This window comes from Carassius gibelio, chromosome A4, assembly GCF_023724105.1.
Source record: "Carassius gibelio isolate Cgi1373 ecotype wild population from Czech Republic chromosome A4, carGib1.2-hapl.c, whole genome shotgun sequence".
NCBI lineage: Eukaryota > Metazoa > Chordata > Actinopteri > Cypriniformes > Cyprinidae > Carassius > Carassius gibelio.
In genome coordinates this window covers 34,455,750-34,475,244 of record NC_068374.1, presented here as the reverse complement: position 1 = coordinate 34,475,244, position 19,495 = coordinate 34,455,750, and the positions used below count along the sequence as shown (strand labels likewise).

General features: G+C 34.9%; 2 protein-coding genes across 3 annotated transcripts in view; one reads left to right on the top strand and one right to left on the bottom strand.

Annotated features, from left to right (window-relative positions):
• The first annotated feature begins 204 nt into the window (after positions 1–204).
• LOC127978994 (palmitoyltransferase ZDHHC17) lies at positions 205–18,577 on the top strand. The gene is made up of 17 exons (XM_052584060.1): positions 205–351; positions 5,979–6,082; positions 7,263–7,385; positions 7,663–7,740; positions 8,569–8,713; positions 9,007–9,071; positions 9,146–9,308; positions 9,868–9,993; positions 10,076–10,218; positions 10,306–10,408; positions 12,706–12,828; positions 13,296–13,358; positions 13,507–13,600; positions 13,827–13,910; positions 14,487–14,644; positions 14,766–14,860; positions 15,998–18,577. The coding sequence occupies exons 1-17, from the start codon at positions 289–291 to the stop codon at positions 16,134–16,136; spliced, it is 1,869 nt and encodes a 622-aa protein (XP_052440020.1). The 5' UTR covers positions 205–288; the 3' UTR covers positions 16,137–18,577.
• A 45-nt stretch (positions 18,578–18,622) lies between these two features.
• The window catches only part of LOC127978999 (cysteine and glycine-rich protein 2), a 7,824-nt gene continuing 6,951 nt past the window's right edge, over positions 18,623–19,495 (bottom strand). For both annotated transcript variants that reach the window (XM_052584073.1, XM_052584083.1), the window contains exon 6: positions 18,623–19,495. This exon is cut by the window's right edge and continues 117 nt beyond it. The gene's annotated coding sequence lies outside the window, so the exon portion shown is untranslated.

Genomic DNA, 19,495 nt, shown 5'->3' with positions numbered 1-19,495 from the left:
TTACTGCCACTTTTCATAGAGCTAAAAAAAAAAAAAACATATTATTTTATCTCAATAAAACCAGCATTTGTGTGGATGTTTGTCATTACTGCATAAAAAATAACAACTATAAAACTAGCCTAGGAAACTGGCAAAAATACTAATAGGTTATTACTGGTATAATATATAATATATTACATTGAAACATCATTCCCGACTCTGAAGATCCAGTCTCGCGCACGCGCTTTTCTCCTGTTTATCGGCCCCTGAATGTTTCTCCCGTGATGCTCCGCGTGGACGAGCAGCAAGATGGCGGACGCTCTGGATGAATTTACGACAGAAACTGGATGCGTCCCGATCCTCCATCCCGAGGTAAAAACAAACAAACAGCGTCTTTATTCCGCTGCAGCACGGCACCGATGCGAACCGAAATAAAAGCCTCGTTTCTAACTCATCACAGTGATGCAGAAGGGGTGAATCCCCCCCACTGCTGCGTAATAGCATCGCTGCTAACGTTAGCCTTTCAAACACATAGATTGTTTTTATCTGTCGTTTTATTCCATGTCTAATCTCATGTTTGAAGGCAGAGGTGTGTTTTATTCCCTGTTGTGCAGTGGCAAACGTGACGTTAGCATATTTGTGCTAGTATTACAGTGTGCTGCGTTTGCATCTTAATGACAGTCAAACAATCATTATTTACATTGATTGTGTCATATTGTTTTATTAAAATACCTTTAGGACACTATAGATGTCTGCGTTGGACTGCATTTTGGTCAGATTAATATAATGCTAGATTTGACTCTGATCTTTCATCGTTGTCAGACTCTTATATTTTCATTAATATGTTCATAGATGAATATTACTATTATTAGCAATGCTGCAATGATTGCTATAAATAATTTCGAATCATTTCCAAAATTTGCATTGACAGCATGAAAGTTTAGCATGAAACATGTGTAATTCTTTCATATTAAAGCTCTATAGTATTATATGTGCAATAGATTATAAACAAGTTATTACTAAAATTATAACATGACACCCCAAAAAAAAAAATGCAATCAGAAGGTCGTTTTATTGTTATGTATGATGTTTTAATAATATTATAGGCTAATAATAATTAGTGGTCAGCCGATTTGTTTTTTTATAAGCAGACATACAGTGTCTAACGTTTATGTATTTCAAATTTAATGCATAACAATAGCACATTTTTGTAACATAATATCAACGACTATAGAATAACCTTTAAGGAACTTTGGTAATATTTACTGAAAATTTGCTGAAGACAATGTCATGTAAATGTCTGTCATGTGCCGAGATGTCTGGTCGGTTTCGAGGCATGAAAAAACATGAATCAATGATAGGGACTGTGCTTTGCATGTGGCTTTTTGAGAGCGAAATGGTGAATGGTTTAGCTGTCCTCATAATTTGGTTTGTGATGGATTATCAAAAGGTTACATTATAACGTGAAGCATTGTTCAGTTGGTCTTTTGTTGATTGGAAAAAAAGAGGGTAAAATAAGTAAATTCTTATTGGAAGCAAGGTTTTTAAAGTTAACTAAAACTATGCCTAAAAATTTATATATTTATGTAATTATTAAAAATTATTTAATTATTATTATTATTATTATAGTTATTAAAATTTTATATATATATATATATATATATATATATATATATATATATATTTCTTTTTTTTTTTTTTTGCCATTTCAGGCAAAATAAATCAATAAATATAACTTTTGCTTGAAATGAAATGAACTTTAGAAAGAAAAGAAAAAAGAACATTTCTAATTTTCATTAACTTAAAAAACTAAAATTGAAAAAAATAATAACTATATATATTAAAAAAACATATTTATAAAGTTAGAATATCACAATGACACTAACGTAACACTGATGTCAAAACTTTGAAATTAAAATGAAATTTATATAAATACAAAGCTAATTCAAAATATTAATAAGAATTATAACATTCAATTATACTAAAATAAAACTGATTGAACTGTAAAAATCCCACCAGGACAGAAGGAAACCTCTAGTCTGTGAAAGACACACACTGTACATTTGTCATTCGTTAATCAAAGGTGTTAATTAGAGGAAAGTCAACATGGGGCCCTGTGAAATCCCTTTTATTTTTCCCAAATTCTGTTTTATTTTTTTCCGTTTACATTTTTCTGGATTCCGTTTTTTTATTTTTCTCAACTCCTTTTTAACGGATAAATTAAATTGTATTAATCAAAAACCAAGTGTAATTAATTAAAATCATAAAACTTATAAATTTTCACAATAATTGATTAAAAGTTTAACAAAAATCACATGTTTAGGGTCCTATAAAATGTTTTATTTTTTATTTTATTGTTATCTAATTCTGTGTTTTAGCATGTCTAATTATTTAAATGCATAAAATCAACTTAATTTATTCCATTTTTTCTTAAAATAGCCTTATGAAATGTTTTTTCCCCTCGGAAATTCTGTTGTGTATTTACATTTTTCTGTTTTTCAAATGAAGGCATAAAACATTCATTTCATTTATCTTTTAACTCTTGAATTATCTGCGCCATTGAATTTTAATTATCTGCGCCATTCATTAACACAGACACGCATAACATGCAGGATTCATATTTAAATAGACTCTTCCGGCTTAATATTTACAGATATTAGTCCATATCGCAATTTGATGTAAGTGCAATGACCTATTTTGATTAATTCATTCAAAATGTGACAAATTATTTCTGCACAGTGTGCCTGTGGGTGTGATTTCATTTGCATTTCTGCTTTATATCTAAAAATAGACAAAGAAATGTGAAATCTGACTACAAATAACAATTTTAGTCATGAAAAAATATGCACGAAACTAACAGATGCTCCCCAGAGCTGAATGCTTAATGTCTTCCTGTTTTAATAGGAAACCAAGCATCTCCGTATGTGTCACATGGTCCCACAGATGCTGTAAGCGCTCGTCTCCTCACTGGCAGGAGGTACATTAGGCCCTTATTGAATTATACCAACTGATCCGATACCAGGCGCAAAACCATTGAGTAAAACAACAAGACACCTTTATAAAAGTCTGCTGGATGATGCTGTTTCTCCCTGCTGCTCATTTGATCAGTTCTGTTGCATAACATATCTGTTTCTCTAATTATTGAAATGGTATAATTGGATTAGGATTAATGCTATGCGTATGACTTTAAATATTTGGATTAGGTGCATATCTGATAGCAGAAATTTAGTCTGCACTTCTGTAACTTCACTATTATGCCACATTTACCATGTTTTCTAATGGAATACTAACATACTGTACTTGCTAATATATATTATGAATATAATATGAATAGTTGTTGACCGATATATATTAGCAAAACCGATATATCGGCCAAAATTTTGATAAGCAGCTTTTATTTGGACAGTGGTGGGACTTTTATTTTTTTCCGTTTAAATTTTTCTGGATTCTGTTTTTTCCTGTTTTAATTTTGCTCAACTCCTTTTTAACGGTTAAATTAAATTAATCAAAAAGCATGTCTAATTAAATAAAATCATAAAACGTATACATTTTCACAATAATTGATTAAAAGTTTAACAAAAATTGCATGTTTGGGGCCCTATAAAATGTTTTATTTTTTCTTTTATTGTTATCTAATTCTGTTTTTTAGAATGTCTAATTATTTAAATGCATAAAATCAACTTAATTTATTCAATGTTTTCTTAAAATAGCCTTCTGCTGGCAGAAATTAGATATCTGCTAGCAGAAATTTAGTCTGCACTTCTGTAACTTCACTATAATGCAACATTTACCATGTTTTCTAATTGAATACTAACATACTGTCCTTGCTAATATATATTATGAATATAATATGAATAGTTGTTGACCGATATATATTAGCAAAACCGATATATCGGCCAATATTTTGATAAGCAGCTTTTATTTGTTCAGTGATGAGACTTTTATTTTGACAGCTCTAAGCACGTCAGCGTCTGAGCACAGTTATAGTGGATTTCAATTTTATTTAAAGTTTTAATTTAATTAGCAGTCAAGTAAATATATATATATAAAAAATTGTATTTCTTTTTTCTGGTTCATGGGTTATGTAAGTTTTTTTTTTTGAGTTAAAGATCATATTTATGTCATCCAAATCATAGGTCGTTAATATTTCATATATTTTCGACTAAACAAATTTAATTTCAGAGGTCAAATGTCAGCCAGCTAGATCGGTTTCAGCAGGGTTGTGGCTGTATGTTGTGTTATTGTGCTGGATCATTAACTTTTGATGGATGACCCTGGTTAATACTTGCTTCTTGACTGACCTCTGACCTCTCAAAGAGCCTTTTAGAAATAAAGATTTGTCTGCGCTGTCCATTTGTATGTCCTTTTCACGCAGATTCTCATTCGGGATGCTTCGCTGTAGGGTAATTATTGAGGATCATTCAGGTGATCTCGCTAGGCTTTTCTCTGGACGTGTGGCTGCTGGATGAATCTTTGTGTTGATAATATGTACAATCGTGTATAAAACGCATCGCTGTTTGGTGTGTTTGTAAAAGTAACAACTAGGACTTTAATAAATGCTGTCATTGTGGGTGCAAATGTGTTATTACTGATTTGTGTTACTAGGTCCCTACCGTTTACTCTTCACTAATGAGTTTATTTAAGGATTATTTGTAATGCCACTGCTTTATAAATGCATTCTCGTTTACTGTGTTTGCCCCTTCATTATCTTTCTACATTAAACTCTGTGGCCGGTGTGTGTGTGTCATGTTTTTGCTGGCCTGGCATTACACACACACACACACACACACACACACACACACACATAAAGAGAGCTCGGTGTGTTTGCCAGGACTCCCTTGTGTCCTGTGGGTTTGTCCTTTGAATCAGTTTCAAGCTTTTGTCAGAAGGTGTCTTTTTACAGTGTTTTTACACATCTATTAAAAGTTTGTGGTGGTTAAATAACATCTTGTGTAATATTAATATGCTTCTGATCTGATTATAGTCTGCACATTTTCTACGATTGTGATTTATAATTAAATAATAATATTTTGTCACTGTGTATTATGTTATTTTAGAATTAATACTTTATATGTATATAAAAATGTATGTACATTTAAATGAAATAAACATTTTATATAAATAATATACATATGCATATAAAATAAAATTTATAAAATAAAAATACAATTAAAAAAATAAATAAATTAAATACTGTTTTCTAGGGGGTAAATCCTTGAAAGGGCTCGGTGTACAGGGTACAGCTGGAGGTTCAGGTCAGAAGGGCTTTTAATACAAAAGACAGAGCAATCAATAGGGCTGAGGTTTGGACATCTGCTGGTCATCTCTCTCACACACACACACACACACACACCCTCATGCAGACTGAGGGGTTTTAATAGTTTAATTATAATGTGTGACGACGTTTCATGAACCGCTTTCTTGCTGACTGATAGTATTAAAATTATGTTTTTTGTCACTGTACTGTTAATTTAATAAATAAATCAATAAATTAGCATTTGTTATGATTAGTTAACCTCAGTAAACGGACATAGTTTTCTAAGATGGACAGAAAAAGGGTTGATGTGTAAATGTGGCTGGTTATAGTTAAGAAATATCAATAATAAACATTTATTTTGCTCACAAATGTAGCAATTATTAATCATGATTGTTTTCATTTGAGAAATGTAGTTTTACTTTTAATCAGCATTATTGCACTTTCACAAAAGCACAGAGAAGTTGCAAAGTCAAGATTCATGTTTAAATATATTGTAATATCACAGACAATTATGCTTAAATAAAAGAGACAAGCAGAAGTTGTATAAATAAGTTCAATCGTGCAGTTTCAGAAAACATTTAGTTGCATGAAACAGCAATATAATCCTGTATCCATGATATTGTGTGTGTGTGTGTGTGTGTGTGTGTGTGTGTGAGCTCGTCGTCACCATGGAGACTGACCGTACGAGTGACACATTGTGTCTTCTATCTGATGATGAACTGACTGTGTTTCTCTCCCTCAGGAAATTAAACCCCAGAGTCACTTTAATAATGACTACAGCGAGAGCGTCAGCCGCAAGAGCCACGTGGACGACTACAGCACTTGGGACATCGTCAAGGCCACCCAGTGAGTCCGCACACACACACACACACACCGGAACGACCATCTACACACACACATCCCTGACTCAGAAATATCTGATGATGCTCATGTCGTCAACACAACATTGTATTATCAGAGAACGCAAAAGACACTTTTTTTGGTGTTTGTTGGCCAGGGTTAATTTTTATTAACAAAAACTATGACAAAAAATAATATTCCTTTCTTTCCATGACTGACACAAGAAGACACTGATATCATTAAACACTAACTGTGACTGTTAATATTCGGTATCTTTGACAAAAATAGACGAAAAATAGACAAAAAAATTTAGTTTAGCTCTCTATATCCAGAATTTCTCTTTATTTTCTTCAACATTAAAGAAGAGGAAAAATAGAGGCCTCCATGAGTTTTCATGCTCGGGGTTGCCAGATGTCAAGAGTTTAAATCCCTTTATCATAGGGCACTTTAAAATAATTTTTTCCCCCAAATGCTTTTTTTTCTGTTTTAATTTTATGGATTCCAATTTTTTCAGGTTTCTTTTTCCCCCTCCATTAAATTTTTTTAGACTGATGGTTAAATAAAAAGTAGTGAAAAGTCATGTCTAATTAATTGAAATCATACTTTTACAATTTAACAATAACTGATTAAAAATAAACAAAAATTCATTTTTTTAGGACCCTATGAAATATGCTTTATTTTTACTTAAAAATTTTTTTTTTTCTGGATTCCATTTCAATTGTTTAATTAAAATTTACTAATTAAAAAACACGTCCAATTAATTTTTACAAATATATCTTTATAAGCTAAATTTATTAATTTTTTTGTGTATTTAAATTATTCTGATAATCAAATGAAGGCTTAAAACATTAATTCATATTTTAATCAAAATAAAAATGGGCAAAGTCTATTGTGTTTTAATAGAATGATGATAATTCTGAATTATTGTAATTAACATCTGTTTTAGTTTTTGAGAGACGCTTTTGAGTTTTACCAATTTTTAAAATGTATAGAGCGTGTAGACATTTATTCAACCAAAACTTGACCAAAAAAAAACAGGACAGGTTGACTAAATCTGATTAAAAAAAAGAAAAGTAAATTTGAATGACAGAACAGCTGACAAAGTGAACACCAGTGTTGTGAAACTGGATAGAAGCTGTTGTTCAGGGATGTTTTGGGGTGTAATTTGAGCTGTTTTTGTGCTCAGGTACGGGATATTCGAGCGATGCCGTGAGCTGGTGGAGGCCGGATATGACGTGCGTCAGCCGGATAAAGAAAATGTCACACTCCTGCACTGGGCGGCAATCAATAACCGCATCGACCTGGTCAAGTACGTCTCTCTCTTTTTCATTTTATGCATATCTTCTCTCCTGGATCCCTAGGATTTTTTCCCCCTTCTGATATTAAGACAACACACGCACATGCACACAGAGGAATGGACAGAGTTATTACTCTCTCAGCATTCAGAAAAGCTCATTACGAGACTGTGTGTGCGTGTGCATATCCTCTTCTTAATAAGCGCCTGCTCTGGCGCAGTCGTTTATTTTACTCTGCTCTCTTGTGCAGCTGTAAGATAAAGCTGAATGCTGTCTGTTTGCTCTTTTTAGGTACTACATATCTAAAGGAGCTGTAGTCGATCAGCTGGGAGGAGATCTCAATTCTACACCGCTGCACTGGGCTACAAGGTGTGCCTTTGATATGCACTGCTACAAAAAAGAAAAGAAAATTAAAATAAATAGAAATACAGTCGAACTAATAAAAAGGACAAACACACAACAACATTTCTAAAACTTAAACTAAAATTATAACTTTTGGGTAATTGAAATAAAGCTGAAATTAGATATAAATAGTAGATAAAAAACAAAACAAATCAAAAGTGATCAGAAAAAAAATTACTTTGAAGTTGAATTCCAATCTACAAAAACTAAAACTGAAGTAAGTTAATTAAAGCTAAATAGAAATTAAAATATAGTCAAAAAAAAACAGACAGACATAAAACAGAAATGACAGAAAATATTAAATTAAACTTTCTGTGGGTGATTGAAATAAAAAAAAATGAAAAATGTAAATTAAAATTTGCTGAAATAAAATGTTTAAGCTGAAGTATTAAACTTAACACAAACTAAATCTGAAGTAATTGAAATAAATCTGAAATATAAATATTAGATGATTTTTTTTTTTTTTGCTCAAAATAAAATGTTGAAGTAGGCTACTAAAATTACAAAAACTGAAATAAGGTAAAGCTAAGTAGAAATATAAAACTAATAAAATGACACAAAACCGAAATTGATTAAATAATTAAATAATTATATTAGAATAACAGTGCATTGCATTGTGGGATGCATTGTGCTCTTTTACGCTGCACATTTTGTCAAATATAATAGCTTATCCATTTATTCAGTGCATACATTAATGTGCATGATGTGCACCCTTCAAAATGAGTGCAAGCATGCCAATACGGCGTGTGTGTTTAGTGTGTGTGATGTTTTATCAGTCTGCTCTCTCTCATCCAGACAGGGCCATCTCTCTATGGTGGTGCAGTTGATGAAGTACGGCGCTGATCCGTCTCTCATCGATGGAGAGGGATGCAGTTGTGTGCATCTGGCCACTCAGTTTGGACACACCTCTATTGTAGCGTATCTCATCGCCAAGGGACAGGTACGCTTGTTTAACACCTTAATAACACTCTGTGTGGAGCTGATCTCATAACAGAGAGTTACAGCCAATCAGAATATTTTAAATTGCGATTTTGAGCCAATAAGCTACTTGGGAAGACATGATGAGAATCTGCCTTGTGACTCCGTACTGTTTATTTGCATGCTAAAGAGTCGATTTATCATGCATTTTGTCGTGCTTGGTCTATTTTCAGCCTGTAGGGGGCATATATGACAGAAAAGTTGATCTCGGTCTGATCTGATACTTTTAAGTCTTCTCTGTGTTGTATTTTCTAGGATGTGGATATGATGGATCAGAATGGCATGACCCCTTTGATGTGGGCGGCTTATCGGATGCACAGGTGTGTGTGTGTCAGTGTGTGTGTGTGTGTTATGAGAGAAAATATGGAAGGCTAATAGGAATGATTTCTTGCAGTGTTGACCCGACACGGCTGTTGCTGACGTTTAACGTGTCTGTGAATCTGGGTGATAAGTATCATAAGAACACGGCTCTGCACTGGGCGGTTCTGGCCGGAAACACTACGGTCATCAGCCTGCTGTTGGAGGCTAATGCTAATGTGGATGCACAGAACATCAAGGTAAAGTCCAGACGCCTGCACTAGCACACTGAAATGAACGGTGTAGATTAGTGGTACGTATTTGCTTTTAAACATTTTTAGTACCAGCATCGGCCCGTAAATGTCAGATGCAGGACTTTTATTTTGACAGATACACAGGAGCTTCCTTTTTTTCATCATCAATCATTTAATTTTATTTAAAAGTTCTTTCTGATAATGTAACGGCAAATTCTTTAATAATTTTTATTTCAATTTGTTTTATAAATAAATGCATTCTTATTATTTTAGTAAATATTTTTTTAAATAAAAATAAAATCCCTTACAGAAATATATATATATATATATATATAGCTTTTATTTTGTTTTGTTTTTTCAGTTTTCATTTTGATTTTAGTCGTCAAGTAATTTAGTACTTAAACTTATTTCAGTAAATTACCAATGCAACATATAAATATTTAAATAAAATATAAAAAATTATTGTATTGCATTGCATTTTAAATTAATGCAAATGTTTTTATTGGCTTTAGTTAATGAAACCATACTGGTGTACCTCACATTTAATAATATTTGTTGGTTTCAGGGAGAGACGCCGCTGGATCTGGCCAAACAGAGGAAAAATGTGTGGATGATAAATCATCTGCAGGAGGCCAGACAGGCCAAAGGCTACGACAGCCCCTCATACCTGAAACGACTCAAAATGGACAAGGTACAGCAAGTGAAACCACCCGTTCAGACTCACCAGTCGAGAAGTAGTGCATGCACTCAGACGTTTCTCTGTCTGTCTGCAGGAGTTCAGGCAGAAGGTGATGTTGGGAACTCCGTTCCTGGTGATCTGGCTGGTGGGATTTATCGCCGATCTGGACATTGACTCCTGGCTCATCAAGGGTGTGATGTATGCAGTGATGTGGCTCGTCGTGCAGTTTCTGTCCAAGTACGACCCCTTTATAAAAGCTTTGGCTTTTAATGCATTGTAATGTGAATGCGAAGCATCATCGCTAACATTGACCTCTGTTTCTAGGTCTTTCTTTGATCACTCCATGCACAGCGCTCTTCCTCTGGGCATCTATCTGGCCACTAAGTTTTGGATGTACATCACCTGGTTTTGTTGGTTCTGGAACGATATCCTTTCAGTCGCTTCATCCTGTGCGGTCAATTTGATGATCATAGTAAGGATTTGATGCTACTCAATCAGGTCGATTCAACCCACTTAATCAGAATATTGTATTTAGCTCTTCTGACACAGCATCATTTATCAGAAATAGCAACAAATCCAGCCTTTGTCTTTGTGATTCATATAAGCATCCATTTATATGTTTGGTGACTCAGATAAACATCCGGATAATAACTGGAATCCAGGCTACATTGTTATCCAAGAGCTAAAGGAATTTATATCTTCTCTTTCTGTCTTTGTTGTTTTCCTGACATGAAACTTAAAACTAGGTCGCTGAAGTGACCCAATTTATATGGCAATATCTCACTTTTCAGTGTTGAAAGATGTGAAAATGATCTGGTTGAGAAGCTTTTTTTTGTTTAAACATTTGCTCGGTCTGACAGACATTCACTTTCCTGTTAAAAATTTCCATGGAAAATTAGGCATATCCATGTCAAGCCTGTCAAAAATGATGCATCTGCCCAGAATTTTACACTTACAGCACGACTTAAAACAAATGATCTCCAGAAAAACCCACTAATTCATGTTGGCGTCAGTAAACCAAGGGTGAAAAAGGGATACAGATTTGGAGAAGGGTAGGATTCCAATGCAATGAATGGCTGCTGTCAGAACGAGAGTCCAAAGAGCTGATCCATATTGTGCTATAAATGATCACTATGATATATAATTACTCATACTGTGATATAAGATTCTGTTCATGCGCCCACCATTACGTGTGAGAGAACGCAAGCACAAACACAAGACAGCTGAGTTCTTGTCTGGTAATGACAATGTTGCATTTCTGTGGTTATGGAGCCGTCAGACATTACTGGTAAATGATGATTTCTTCCCAAAGCTGAAGCATTTGCCTCTGTACTGATCAAACCACTCATGACGTGACTCATGTCTGGATCTGTCTCTCGAATTAAGCGATTGTAATGTGGTTTGTTTGGCTGTAATTGGAGGTTGTGGAGTGATGTTTGGTGTGCACAGAGCCGCCGTGTGTCCAGGTGCTTTAGGAATAGAAACGATGCACTCGAACCCTGCAGCTCAAATCAGTCCAAGAGCTCTGGATCCGTTTCCTTCTCGCCTTTATCATCCAACAATAGAGCATCTCCTCTGGGGATTGAGCTCATTGTTGACTGCTGTAATTGTTGCCCATGTGCAGCTCAGCTCAGCGAAACCACCGACCCACTTACAGGAGAAACAGGTTTTCTGCATTTGTTAGTGTCTTTCTGGACATACTGTTCTCTGGGTGATGGAGACACTCATGTTACATCCAGACGTCTCAGCCACAAGTCAAACAGGAAATGTTACATATTTACAGAAATAATCCGTTTAAATGTTGCAGCTCAGAATTCCACGGAACTTTCAGTGTAAATTCAAACAGTCATTTGTCACACTCCGAGGAGACCACCAACCCCTCAACTCACCTCCACAGATGTCTACTATGCATTGGACGGGATCAATGCACGAAATGCATTCCTGGATGTGTGCTTCGTGCATGTGCAGAGCAGCTTGCAGGGGTCTTCGCAGACATTTTCAACCTGTCCCTCACTCAAGCAACTGTGCCACAAAAATCCACATCCATGCCGAAACACTCCTCCCCGATGTGCCTGAATGACCACTGCCCAGTAGCACTCACACCTATTGTTACGAAGTGCTTTGAGCGACTGGTCCTAGCACACCTCGAGGACTGCCTCCCACCCACACTGGACCCACACCAATTTGCCTTCCCGTAGCAATAGGAGCACAGAGTACGCAGTATATACAATGCTGCACTCTGTACTCACACACGTAGACAATAACAACACATTTGAACAAATGTTGTTTGTTGACTCCAGCTCAGTTTTTAAAAGTCATTCCCTCCAAGCTGAACACAAAACTTAAAGAGTCCTGGACATTAACATCTCCCTCTGCAACTGGATTATGGACTTTCTGACCGACAGACCTCTCGGCATGTTAGGTTAGGCCACACCTGCTCCACCACCATCACACTCAACACCTGCGTACCCCAAGGCTGTGTGCTGAGCCCATTCCTCTTTTCCCTCTACATCCACAACTGCAAGCCTGAGCATGGATCCAACTCCATCATTAAATTTGTAAATGGCACTGCAGTGATTGGCCTCATTGGAGACAACGATTGGTACTTCACAGATTGGTATGAATGAAACACTCAAATCAGTCTGATTCGATTGATTGGTCCAAAATTGTGTTGGCTCTTTTGCTGTGTCATATTGAACATAACTTCCTTAACTTTCCACACATCTCCCGTTCCTCACCATCCACCTGCCCTTCTTGCTCAACAGTCTAGCTCTCTTCTATAACTTTGGCAAGTCTTGGAAGTCTGACCCTGGTATCATCAAAGCTTCCGAGGAGCAGAAGAAAAAGGTAAAATCTCAAACTGCAAACAAGTTCAGCGATGATTACAGCAAATCTACTCACCCTCAGGTCATCCCAGATGCAGATAAATGTGATTTTTAATCAGATTAGATTTTGAAATGTAGCATTGCATCACTTGCCCAGTAATGTATGCTCTGTAGTGAATGGGTGCCGTCAGAACGAGAGTCAAAACAGCTGATAAAAACATCACAATAATCCACACCGCTCCAGTCCATCAGTTAATGTCGTGTGGAGCGAAAGGCTCTCCTCTGGTGTTTTTATCAGCTGTTTGGACTCATTCTGATGGCACCCATTCACTGCAGAGAATCCATTGGTGAGACAGTGATGAATGCTACATTTCTTCAAATCTTTGAGCTATGATTCAGGGCTCTTTAACTTGGGCCAATAAAAAAAAAAATGCTTCATGCACAGGAAAGCACCACTCATGAGAAAATGTCTCTTTCTTCTCTCTTCAGACTATAGTTGAACTGGCAGAAACAGGCTCTCTGGATCTCAGCATATTCTGCAGCACCTGTTTGGTAATTAGGACTCTTTTCCATTCTGCACACTAAAGCTTGAACACAGTCAGCGTTGGCTAGTTGATAACCCAACAGTCTGATTTGCATTGCAATTTCCATCAAAGTGTCCACTCATAAAACACTCACTTTAATGGCCTGTTCTCCACAGATACGGAAGCCAATCAGATCGAAACACTGCGCCGTTTGCAATCGATGCATCGCCAAGTTTGATCACCACTGCCCGTGGGTCGGAAACTGCGTGGGTGAGTTTTCTAGTCATATTCCTACTGAATCCCACCAACCATCCACCTCACATGCCCTTCTACACGACATTAACACAAAAACTCAGAGATGTTCTGTCAGGAAATCATTCGTTATAGTGAAGAAAGCCCATTTTGCATCTCAAAATTTCAAATCTTGGACTTATTTGAGCCAAAGACAGGATTGTGATTCATTCCTTTTGTTTTTCTCCTCATGGTTTGCGGACAGGAAGTGGAAACCACCGTTACTTCATGGGCTACTTGTTCTTCCTGTTATGTATGATCTGTTGGATGATGTACGGATGCATTTGCTGTGAGTACACTATTTTGCACGACCAAAGCAGTGATAAACAAATATAAATAACTTTCAAATTAAAATAGTATTTATTTATTGTAACACTCTACAAACAGGTTATCTACATTAGTTAACATGAGTCAACATTTTCTAATTCATTGTTAAAATCAATATTTAGTATCTGTTGAAATTAATGCACTGTTAACTAACATTAAAAACGGTGAATAAATTCTGTTATTTAACATTGTTAGCTCGTTATTTAATGCACAAAGGGTTCACCCAAAACTGAAAATATTGTCGTCATTTACAAACCCTGAAGTTATTCCAAACCTGTAAAAGAAGATATTTTGATGTTGATGGTAGCCATTGACTTCCATGGTATGGGAAAAAATATATAATGGAAGTCAATGGCTACCGTCAACTGTTACCTGCATTCTTCAAAATATCTCTTTATATAATAAAGATGACAGACTTTTCATTTTTGGTTGAACTGTCCCTTTAATTAATATTAACAAATGAGAACGTATTGTAACCTGATTTTTTTGCATTAGTAGAATGAATGGTTTTGATGGTGATTGTGCTCTGTCTCTGCAGACTGGAGGATTCACTGTGCCACCAGCTACACTAAAGACGGCTTTTGGATGTACATCACCCAGATCGCCACCTGCTCGCCGTGGATGTTCTGGATGTTTCTCAACAGTGTGTTTCACCTCATGTGGGTCGCTGTACTCATCATGTGCCAGCTCTATCAGGTAGTGTATACTCTAGTCTAGATCCGTTGCAAAAGCAAGAGAGGCCTTTGTTTAGGTCTTGAGGATGCATTTCGGTCTGCATGTTGTACCTGAGTTTGTATGTTTGATATGTCCTCCATAGATCGCTGTTCTGGGCATCACTACAAACGAGCGCATGAACGCCAGAAGATATAAGCACTTTAAAGTTACAGCCACGTCCATCGAGAGCCCTTTCAAGTGAGTCGTTTAAACTCAATTCAGCTTGAGCTGGGAAGCACTGAACATAGAGGAGGATTGTCAAGCATAAATACATTTTATAGATGACTGATCTGTGTATTCATCATCAATACAGTCTTTAGAATATAATCCATATACTCAAGGTCAAAGTTCATTCATATAGCACCTTAAAACAACACAAATGTTGACCAAAATGCTTCACAAATAGAGCAAAATACACACTGTAGTAACTCAAAAGAATAACAAAAACAAAAATATATAATAGTCATAATCTGGTACATCACAAATGATCCTGTTAGTGCTTGTTTAGACACCAACAATTTATAAAAAGATCCAGTTCTGTATAAAAATAAAATTTTATCAATAGAAAAAAATAATAATAATAATGACATTTAAGAAAAATGTCACTTGAAATAGAGCTGAAACAAAATATTAGATGAAAAACTTTGTGCAAAAGTTATTTGCCTGGCAAAGTTGCAGTACTATTATTACTAGCTGAAATTACTGAAACTAAAAATTACAAAATTAATAATGAACAAAGAAAATTAAATATTTTTAAATAAACTTTATTAAAATAAATAAAAAATGCTATACAAATCTATTGAAAAGCTTACTCTGAATATTAAAACAAAGTATATACATGATACTAAAATAACACTGTTTCAGATAATATATATTTTTAATTAAGTTAATAAGTTTAAGCACTAAAATAAATAATATAAAACTTGAAACAAAATGGATTTAAACTAAATTAAAATGACTAATAAAACTTGCTAATGAAAAATAATGAGCAAAATTTGTTGTTTTTATTTAAATGGGAGATAAATATTATATTCAAAATAACGGTAATCAATCAAGCATATTCATAATACTATAATAACATTGTTTCAGATAATGAAGTTAATAATACATTTAAGTTGAACTACTAAAACTGTAATTGAAATAAAACTGTAAAAATATTTGAACAAAATAATGGACAAAAACTAATAAAAATGACAAAAGCAAGCAACATTATTATTAATGAAACGTAAATGTTCAATTAAGGCCATGTGGTCCTACAGTTAAACGTGAGAACGGTTGTTTAGGAAGACATTATTGTCAGGAAAGATAACTCCTCTGTCGCTCCTCTGTTTTCAGTCACGGTTGTTTGAGGAACCTCATAGACTTCTTCGAGCTGCGCTGCTGCGGTCTGCTGCGGCCCGTGGTGGTAGACTGGACGTCCCAGTACACAATAGAGTACGAGCAGACGTCCGGCTCAGGATACCAGCTGGTGTAGAGCGGTGACGGAGCGACGGAGCGAGAGCGAGAAGAGGGGAGAGGTTTTCCTGAAGTGCTGCTCAAACGGGACCACCTCCTTCACCGAGACTGCAAACCTCACCCAGTCAGGATAACGCATGCTGTCACCAACTCCACCCGAGACGCAGGGACACGAGGAACAGGAAGAGGAGGAGTTTAATGCAGTACAGCCCACTCTTCTCGATTGGTCAGCAGAGACGCACATCGTTCGTTTAACTTCGGTTCTCTTCCTGTGACCCCTTTTTTTTTGTTGCTTGTAAAGTGATTTCGGATCTGCGTTAAGTCCTGGTTCAACCTGGAACTTTGTGTAGGAATGAGAATATTAGCGTCGAAAAAGCGTTTGTGGTTTTAAGGAATCGTTCTGGCCAAAATTTGACTTTTTATTATTATTTGTTCTTCGTCATGTCGCATCAAACCTGTATGACTGGCGTGGAACACAAAAGAAGATGTTTAGTAGAATGTTCAGGCTGCTCTTTTCCATAGACGTAAAACGTGTTTTTTTTTTGTTTTTGTTTTTTTTATGCAGGAAATAATACGCATAGATGTTTGGAATTAATAACACATTTTTACATTTTAAGGTGAACGATTCCTTTAAGCTGCCTCGATTTGTCTGAAAACAGGCGTTGTATTGACACGCATTCTCATGCCCTGATCAAATAATGTGACATAACATATTTATTTTAACCTATTTATGTAGTATTTTGCGCAATTAAGTAAATATGGTATCATGAGGTAATTTTAACATATCTTCATTTCCACATATATATGTACATTTGCAGCATGTTTAATAGTTTAGGTGGGGTGAATCCTTCGAAAACGTGTCAAGAAGATAAAGCCGGGTCATATTTCACCCCAAAATCAAAAGAAACACATATTAGATTATATTTGGGTTAGAGAAAACGGTTTTCATGAAGGTTAAACACATTTCCCCATAATTCTCATTGCGATCATGCACTAAAACCTCCTTATTACTTTATTTAAAAATCACCTCATTATTACTGTATTTAAAAATCTATAAAAGTATTTATAGTATATTGCCTCTAAATTATGCTATTTTTTTTAAATCATTGTTTTTCAACCGTTGTTTACTGTAAAACAATTAAAAAACACTATTGCAATGAGAATTACAGCAGAAACACAGTCTTCACTTTCATATATTATATACATACATTTTTTTTTACATAAATAATGTTTGTTTTATTACATTTTTGGATGAAATGTGACCTGGCCACGTTCTTGATGTGTTTGTGAGAGTAATCCAGGTGCCCTCTGAATTTTACAAGAAATAACACGCTCGTATGTGAACCTCTATATTTATTATGTATGTGTAGTTTTAGGAAGTGTATATACATCTAAAGTTGAAAAGCCATTATTAAGTGGACCTGATCGCTGTATGGACTTAAAGGGAGATGGCGTTTAACACCCCAGAGGGGCTCCTTCCATCTGTTCCCATTCATTTTAGGGTTTTTTTGTGGCAGCGGCAGTATTCGTCTGCCTTAAACAATGCACTGATCTTTTTTAGTTTGTTCGTTGTTACTGAAAAAACAAGCTCTTTTCCCCGGCGTCCCCAAGGGATCTTCAAGCTTGCGTAGAAAGAGGAAGCTCCTCCCCTTTTTGCTCCCCATTTCCTCTTCCTGTCGGTGTGGCGTTTTCGTGACAGGATGTAAAGAATGTGCATCTGTACATAAATGAACTAGATTCATTATTCTATATGTGACTTGCGTTCGTTTTTTAATTTTCGTCCGTGTTAGTTAAAGCTGCTCCTAATTTTTTTTTTATCTTACCAAAAAAGCAGAAAAAAAAACGATTATCCAAGTGTATGACTGTAGCTTTTAGTGGCGTCTGGCACTGCTGTGTATAGACCTTTGACCTTGCAAATCTCCACTGCATGTGTAAAGCCTGATCATCCGAAAGACGCCCCATCTGTAAATAATGAATGTTCAGTATTTGCAACCAGTTTTTTTATTCTTTGTTTTTACATTTTATTCCCGATGTGTGTATCGTTCTCGATGTCCCTCATGCTCTGCGGCCGATCGGTGCTCTGAAGATGTATTATACCTGAATGTCCCGTTCTCATTGATTATTATTCAGCCTAAAGGGTTACTTTTGTATGTTTCATTGCTGGGTTTGTTGTACTACTGTATGTACAAACTGTAAATGCCGGAGAAGTAGACGTGTGAGCAGACGCGGTGCTGTAATATGTGGATCAGGCACAGTGACGCTCATTCATTCATGTGACACTGTTTTTCGAGAATATATTCACTCTGTCGTTCCTCCGCTGGCTGTTTTCCCACCATGTGAAAAGCACATGCTCATCTCCAGTGCCTCAGCTGAGATCAGGACCCTACTCTGCTTCGGATCTAACTTATTGGGCATGGTTCAATTTTAATGGCTTTATTAATAAAACATTCGAAGGTGAAAGGCCTGTGGGTTAGTTTTCAATATCACTGCACGACAGAAGCAAAGTGCACTGAAACAAGGGTTTATTGCACACTGAACATGTTTGTTTTCTAAATGTAGATATCATACAATAACACTATGAACTATTTTGCATTAAGAAAAATTACCTTATTTAGGACCTTTTTTTTTTTTTTTAAATGACTGACTTTTTTTTTTCAAATTCTCATTACTGTAATACAGTATTTTATTAAAATCACATTTATACAATTTATGTAAAAATGTATTTATTAATCTAAATGTATTTTTAAAATGCGTTTAACCTTGTAATTATAATTAGTAAAAGGGTTAAAAAATATTTTGCATAAAGTAAATTAACTACATTTTTAGAACCATCTTTTTATTTTTAAATAAAGTATTGAGAAATATTTTCCTAAATCCTCATTACTGTAATGCAGTAGATGATTTGTTGTTTTACAAAAATAAATTATATAAAATAATTTATATTAAATACATTACATTTAATATAAATAATTAAAAAAGCAATTATTTAAATTTATGGTAATGAGAATTTGGGGGAAATTCTACTTAAAATAGAACTCAATATTAAAAATACATATTTTGCATAAAGAAAATTAACCTTATTTCTTAGAACCATTGTTTATATATAATTCCTTTTTATTTATTTTCATTTTATTTTTTTGGATTGATATTTTCCCAAATTCACAGTACTTTATTGTATTACGGAAACAAATATGATAATTAAAATCAACATAAAATTATATTTTATATTAAATACTATATTATTAAGTACTTAATTATTTAAAACCAATGTTTTGCAAAAGGAGATGTTCTTAGTTATCATAAAAATATAACAGCCTTTATCTTAATGGTACTTTTTCTTTATGCAAAATAATCCTTTTCTTCTTTTGAAATTAGTAA